This window comes from Myxine glutinosa, chromosome 9, assembly GCF_964187855.1.
Source record: "Myxine glutinosa chromosome 9, kmMyxGlut1.1, whole genome shotgun sequence".
Classification (NCBI taxonomy): Eukaryota; Metazoa; Chordata; class Myxini; order Myxiniformes; family Myxinidae; genus Myxine; species Myxine glutinosa.
The window spans coordinates 125,411,743-125,419,242 of NC_136269.1; the positions used below are offsets into that span (position 1 = coordinate 125,411,743).

General features: G+C 46.0%; 1 protein-coding gene across 1 annotated transcript in view; it reads right to left on the bottom strand.

The window, feature by feature from the left end:
- Positions 1 to 7,500, bottom strand: part of ATG14 (autophagy related 14) — an 85,907-nt gene that overhangs the window by 22,666 nt on the left and 55,741 nt on the right. The window contains exon 5 of the mRNA XM_068128225.2: positions 6,948 to 7,185. Coding sequence (XP_067984326.1) covers positions 6,948 to 7,185 — 238 coding nt within the window. The remainder of the gene's footprint in view (positions 1 to 6,947; positions 7,186 to 7,500) is intronic.

Genomic DNA, 7,500 nt, shown 5'->3' on the forward strand with positions numbered 1-7,500 from the left:
CACCTTTAGCCAAGTCTTTCTCTGTCTTCCCCATCCTCTACTTCCTTCTACATTCGTTTCCATCACTCTTCTCAACCAGTCACTTTCATCCTTCCTCAACACATGACCAAACCATCTCAACCTGTTTCTCTTCACAGCATCCATGCAAAGCCGGAGATGAGTCGGTAAAATATAGAAATACCTCAAACATGCCTGTGGTGAGAGAGTGAAAGGCCCTCAGAGTCAGCTTCATCGTGGAAGATTTCAATGATTCTGAAAGCTTTGGTTTCAACAGCGTGAAGCCGAGCTCGGTGTGAGGCAGAAGCACCAGCCCAGAGGGGAAAGCAGTACTCCATCAAGTTGCGGATGAAAGCCTTGTATGTGGTGAGGACCTCATGCGTCCCAAGGAAGGACTTCACATGATGGAGGATGCCCAGTCGGTGACTGGCTTTGGAGGCCAGCTTGGAAATGTGGTTTTCCCAGGAAAGATAATGGCAGATAGTGAGACCCAAAAGCATGACTGACAGAACTTCTTGGAGGGGATTGTTGAGAAAGTAGATAGGAGGGGTGTGCAGACGATCTTTTCAGAGAGACAAGGTGAGAGTGTGAGATTTGTCAGGATTGAAAGGCATGTTCCACCTGTTTGACCAGTCTGCGATTTTGTCCAGGTCTGCAGAGAGTGAGGAGGCTGCTGCCTGCCGATCTGAGGGATGAGGTATGGAGCGGTAGAGAGTGGAGTCATCAGCAAAGAGATAGAGAGGATTTTCCAGAGAGTCCGAGAGATCATTGATGAAGACCAGAAAAAGCACAGGGCCCAGTACACTGCATTGAGGATCTCCAGTCTGAACAGGAAGGGGAGATGAGAAAAATCCATTCAGGGCCACACGTTGACTGCGACCGGTGAGGAAGTCCGCAAGCCATGCGTGGAGGTTTCCATGGATACCATTAGAGGAGAGTTTGGTAAGCAGGGCGGTGTGCCAGATCGTATCGAAGGCACGTGATATGTCAAGGGAGACAGCTCTGATTTCCTGTTTGGCATTGAGGACCTCCATCCATTGTTGAGATAACAGAAGCAGCATGTCCAAAGTCGAGTGACCTGGTCTAAAACCAAATTGATGATCAGAGATCAAGTCATTGGAGAAGAGGAAGGATTTGTTATCCGAAGCAATGAAGGATTCCATGACTTTGCTGATAATTGGGAGCAGGCTGATTGGTCTGTAGTTGCAAGGATCCGTTTTTGCACCTTTTTTTTTGTAAAGCGGTAATGTTGGGTTGGCTGATTTCCAAACTGATGGCAGATGACCTTGAGCAAAAGAGAGGGTGAAGAGAACAGAGAGAGGGTGTGAAAGAGCGGCAGAGCAGGATTTTAGGACCCGTGGGCTGATGCTGTCTGGTCCAGTTGCAGAATCAGAGTCGAGGTTTGACAGAAACTTCTCGACCTTGTCAGGAGAGCACACAGAGTCCAGGAGCAGCTGGGTAGGACTGGGTACGGTGGGTACAGAGAGAGATGGGTTTGGGACAAAAGGTTTTGAGCCAAACACAGGGTTGAGGCATTTGTCTTTGTCACGTGCGGTGTCAGCAGTGCAGCCGTTTGAGGTAAGGGAGGGGATGGAGGGGGAACAAACACCAGAAACAGATTTAACCAGATGCCACCAGGATTTGGAGGAGGGATACAGGTTTGAGAGTTCAGTTTTGAGAGTGGAGAGATATTGTTTCCTGGCTCTCCTGAGAGTCGAGAGATTTTGTTTCCTGGCTCTCCTGAGAGTAGAGAGATTTTGTTTCCTGGCTCTCCTGAGAGTAGACACACACTTGTTCCGAGCTTTGTGAAAGGAATGGAGATTGCCTTCAGTTGGATTTGCCTTCCATGAGGCGAAGGCAAGTTGCTTCAGGGCAACTGTCTCACCACAAGATTCAGTGTTTTTCAGAAATTTGAGTTTAGTTCAGAAATTCAGAAATTTGGGTTTAGTTCCACTTCAGTCAAAATGAAATACATATTTAAATAAAATAAAATAAAAACCAAGAAATATAGGGCTGGAAGGTTACCTTACGAACATTGGAAATAACAATAGATGAAGACAGCAGGGCAGACCTCAGACTGTAAATGAAATGCATTAAACGGAAGTAAACTATTTTTCATGGCAGGTATTGGCCAAACATTGGGTGTTTTCTGAGGAGTTTGTAGACAGTGTGGTGAGTGTGACTAGAGTGAGTGATAGGTTGATGATGGTGAAAATGATGATTGGAAAGCTCTTGGTGAACGTCATCTCCGGATATGCTCCGCAGGTTGGTCGAAGCGATGAAGAGAAGGACAAGTTCTGGTGTGCGATAGAGAAGCTGATGGAAAACGTGAAAGATGAGGAAGTTGTTGTGGTAGGAGGAGACCTAAATGGACATGTGGGAAGGAGTATGGATGGTTTTGACGGAGTTCATGGGGGTTACGGATATGGTGTGAGAAATAGAGAAGGTGAAAGGTTTTTGGATTTTGCTGATGGAGCTGATTTGTTGATTTGTAATACTCAGTTCCAGAAAGAGGATAATAAGCTTGTTACATACACGTCAGGTGGGTCGACGACAACCGTTGTCTACCTGATGGTGTGTAGGCGAGATAGGGGGCACCTCCGGGACACAAAGGTGATCCCGGGGGAGGAGGCTGTTTCACAGCACCACGTGGTTGCCTGCGACGTAAGGGTGAAAGGTGCGAGGAGAGCTCGGCGGGTGAAGTACCAACTGAAAATGAAGGTGTGGAGGTTGCAAGAGGTGACAGTAAGGGAGGCATTAAAAGAGAGGCTGAATAGGGTCGAGCATGATGTGGTTGAGCTTGAAAGTGGTTGGAAGTCAATGAAAGATAGTCTGTTGGGAGCCGTTGGTGAGGTATGTGGATGGCCAAAAGGACCACTGAGGCACTCGGAAACATGGTGGTGGGATGATGAAGTTGGAAAGAGGATTGACGAGAAGAGGAAGAAGGAGTGGCAGAAGGCGAAGAGTATGGGAGCAGAAACAGCAGAGCATGAAAGTTATAAGGCAGCCAGGAAGGCTGCAAAGAAAGAGGTAGCAAAGGCGCAGGAGGCATGTAGGAAAATGTTCGGAGAACGCTTGGATTCGGAAGAGGGTCAGAAAGCAGTATTCAGGATTGCAAAGCAGATGGCGAAAGAGAGGCGTGATGTGATGGGGGTGAGTTGCTTGAAAGATGAAGTGGGACAAATCGTTGTCGACCCAGATGGAATTAAAGGAAGATGGAAAAGATATATGGAAATGCTGTTGAATACAGAGAATGAATGGGATGGCAACATGGAGAGTAACCCAGTTTTAGGACCGGCAGAGAAGATAACTGAGAAGGAAGTTGAGGAAGTGATAAAAGCAATGAAGGGTAGAAAAGCGGGAGGGCCGACGGGAGTTGTGGGAGATATGTTGAAGGCAGCAGGAAGTTGGGGTGTGAAGAGAATGACAGAGATCTGTAATCTGGTGGTGAAAGAAGGCCGCATTCCAGTGGATTGGGAACTGAGTACCCTCGTCCCTCTATACAAGGGGAAAGGTGACCCTCTGGAGTGTGGCTCATACCGAGCGATAAAGTTATTGGAGCATGGAATGAAGGTATTGGAAAGGGTGTTGGAGAGGAGGATAAGGAAGAAAGTGAAGATCGACGAAATGCAGTTTGGATTCATGCCAGGAAGAGGAACGACAGACGCGCTTTTCATTGTGAGGCAGTTGCAGGAGAAGTACATGGAGAAGAGGAAGAAGTTGTTTCTTGGGTTTGTTGATCTGGAGAAAGCATTCGATCGGGTTCCACGCAAAGTATTGACATGGGCATTGAGGAAGTTAGGAGTGGAGGAATGGTTGATCAGAGTAGTGATGGCAATGTACAAAAGAGCGCGCACAGCTGTAAGGACGAAGGACGGGAACAGTGGTGAGTTTGAGGTGAAGGTGGGAGTGCATCAGGGGTCGGTACTAAGTCCACTACTATTTGTAGCTATGATGGAGGTGCTGGCTCAGAACGTAAAGGAGGGTTTACCGTGGGAGTTGTTGTATGCAGATGATCTGGTGTTGATTGCGGAAAGTATGGATGGACTGAAGGAAAAGATGAACACGTGGAAGGAATGTATGGAGACAAAAGGTCTGAAGGTGAATATCGGAAAGACGAAGGTGATGGCAAGTGGTAAAGCATGTGGTGAGGTGGAAATAACTGGGAAGTGGCCCTGTGCTGTGTGTAGGAAGGGTGTCGGAGTGAACTCCATTCAGTGTACAATGTGTGCTGAGTGGGTTCATCAAAAATGTAGTGGTCTGAGAGGGTCATTAACCAGTGTGGCAGCTACATTCAAATGTAAGGTGTGCACAGAGGGAGCTGCAGATGGAGGAAATGTTGAGTTGGATCTTGGAGACGGCGTGAAGCTGGAAGGTGTGAAAACATTTTGCTACCTCGGAGACATGCTGAATGGAGAAGGTGGATCAGACTCGGCAACGGTTGCTCGAGTGAGATGTGCATGGAAGAAGTTTCGGGAATTGAGTGGCGTGCTGATGATGAGGGGAGTGTCGTTGAAGCTGAAGGGAAAGGTGTATGCTGCATGTGTGAGAAGTGTTATGATTTATGGGAGCGAGACATGGGTAATGAACATAGAGCAGCAACGAAGGCTGGAAAGGGTGGAAATGCGAATGGTTCGACGGATGTGCAGAGTATCGTTGAGAGAGAGGAAGACAAATGATGAATTGCGAAAGATGATGGGAAAAGAGCCTGTGATTGATGCTGTGAAGAGGAACAGGTTGAGATGGTTTGGTCATGTGTTGAGGAAGGATGAAAGTGACTGGTTGAGAAGAGTGATGGAAATGAATGTAGAAGGAAGTAGAAGACGGGGAAGACCGAGAAAGACTTGGCTAAAGATGGTGGAAGAAGAAATGCGGGCAAGGGGGTTAACAAGGAGAGATGCAGAAAATAGGGCAAAATGGAGAAGATTGTCATGGGGACCACAAGGCTAACCCCCGCTCTAGCAGGGAAAATTGCCTTTAAATGCATGTTGTGTTGTGTGTTGTTGTATTGGGCAACATCATGCAAAACTATTGAGATGGAAAGCAGGGAATAACAACACCTGGCGGAAAAGTATGAGATTCTTATCAGGATGAACATTTCGCTATTTTTATTTTATTTATCGCCCCCTTTATTTATTAAACGCAAACATCAAGCACGTTTATGCACGGATTATACCGAAGGATTACAAATTGGTCTTTTATACAAGTATTACAAAAATCAAAGGAATCCATATGACATATCTTTTAAATAACCTTATTGTGTCTCATTAGCACCTTTATTCCTCGACTGTCAGCATTAAGGTTAGGGTTCGAGCTAGGGTTAAAGTATCAATCTTAAACACTTGTTTCTACCTTCATGAATCATCCACGCAGCAAAAAATAAGCTGAAGACGTGAGATTAAGCCAAGGTCAGCCGAGAGAGGAAAAGTAAGGAGAGAGAAAATTAGGTGGAGATGTCCGGGAAGGCGATAGAGAAGTGTTACACGCAGCGTGAAGATGGGGCTCATAAAGTACCGTAATTTGCCAAGAATCTTTGGCAGTATATTTGTGACTGTAGCATCAGATGACTTAACATACTCATCTTTAGCCCATCTAATCTGGTTTGAATTGCTCGAGCAGCACACTACTGTGGCCCTGTCAGACAAATGCTTCACCAGGAGGAGGTTGTTGTACTGTACCCAAACCGAGTTCCCGGATTCAAACTCGGCAAGTTGCCATTCCGAGCTGAGTCAGAGTCAAGCCGGGTATGGCTGTCAGCTCTGAAGAGAACTTGGATAATTTCCTGTTGCATGAAATGAAGTAGCGTAGAAGTGGAGAGTTTCACGCGACAACAGAGAAGCGTGAATTTAACAACGAGTGGATATATTTGCCTTTTTCAGACAGATTACAGGATCAGATCGCACAAAGAATGCTCGTGCAGCATAGGTCTAGGCGGTTTGCAACTACAGAACTGCAACTTCAGCGTCCACAATTCAACAGAAAATATACTTCGTTATTTGAAGCCAATTTTAAAAGTGGAAGAACTTCAACGTTTCCCGGAACCTGCAAGATTGGTTAAAGCAGCGCTTGATAAACATGTGAACACATTTTCATGACGTTCAGTGGAAATTAATCGTGCAAAAACTTTCCACTTCTATAGAGACTCGTGTTTGGAAAATCTGCGAGAACTCTGAAGGTATTTTTTGCGAGAGCGATTGCATTTGCTCAAATAAACTGTACGGTGCTTACGTAGCCCACGTCAGTCGCCGCTTCGCCATTGTGCTTCAACACGTGCAAATCAGTTTGCCAATCAAAAGTTCCCACAATACAAAAAAGCTGAATACTCACGCGTATCGGAAGTGGAAAAGGAGGGTTTCCGGTCCCAATTTTCAGCAGCTTTCTTTGGTGAACGTGACCAAGATACAAACTTTTTAAAAAAACTTGAAAAATAACTTTTTGAAATAAAATTGCAAACTTCGAGTTCTGAGGTGATCCGGGACTTGGAAATTTTTGGCCAAAATTACCGAGCCGGATCCGAACCGAGTTTCTCCCACTGAGTCCCAGCACAACGATGTTGTAATATAAACTATGCTGCCCCTCCTTTTGGAGCGTATATTAAGCTAGACGTCTTGTCTGCCTGCATTTACTTCGAGGCATGAAAGATTCCATGGTACCTTTTGCAAAAGTACAGCATTGTGTAGCACTCCTTTGGCCAAACTCTGAAATTCCTTCCTTGTACTCTCACCGGGTACAGGGAAGGCAATGGAAAAATTACCCAACAAGCCTGTGCTCAGGAAACCAGTTTAACAAAACCTGCTCTGTTAATTGCAGAATATCTGATGAGCAATAGGCCCACGGCGAGAACCAACATATTAAATACTTTGTTTTTGTAATGGTTAGATTAAAAAAACCATGAAGTTTGACTGGAGGGTTAGGCTAATACTTCCGAGGTCCCCATCCCAGCCATTCACCCGGGACGAGGCGCCACCTCAAAGAGGGGAAAGATGGCGGTGGTGAGCTCATGGACGCGCTCCCGCCGAGTCTTGCCAAGCTCCTGCAGAAATCGTTCCAGCTCGTCATGCTTATTTGCTGCCTGGTCACGCCGCCTGCCGAGCCGCCGCTTGATCTGCTCCTCCTTGTCCTGGTGTTTTCGCGCACGCCGCTCTCCGCGCTGCACTTCCTCACGCAGGGTCTGCTGCTGCTCGTTGTCTGCAAAAAGCAGGCTCTTTGTAAGAAAGAGTAACATATGGAGAAACCATCACCCCAGAGCATTTGTGCAAGCATGTAAACAAATCTATTGTGATCATACCAGATTGGGTGAGGCCAAAAGGAAAGCACTTTAGACTCCGTTAAATTGAAACACAGGAAATGTGTTAACCATTTTAATTTAAAGAAACCTTACAATGATGTGGTACACAAACAATATTTCAATATTTCATGTTGAAGGCAAGGTTTTCAAATAAAATTGAGGATTTAGGCAGATGTGGTGGTGCTGAAACCATTCCAGAGCAGGAACACTTCACA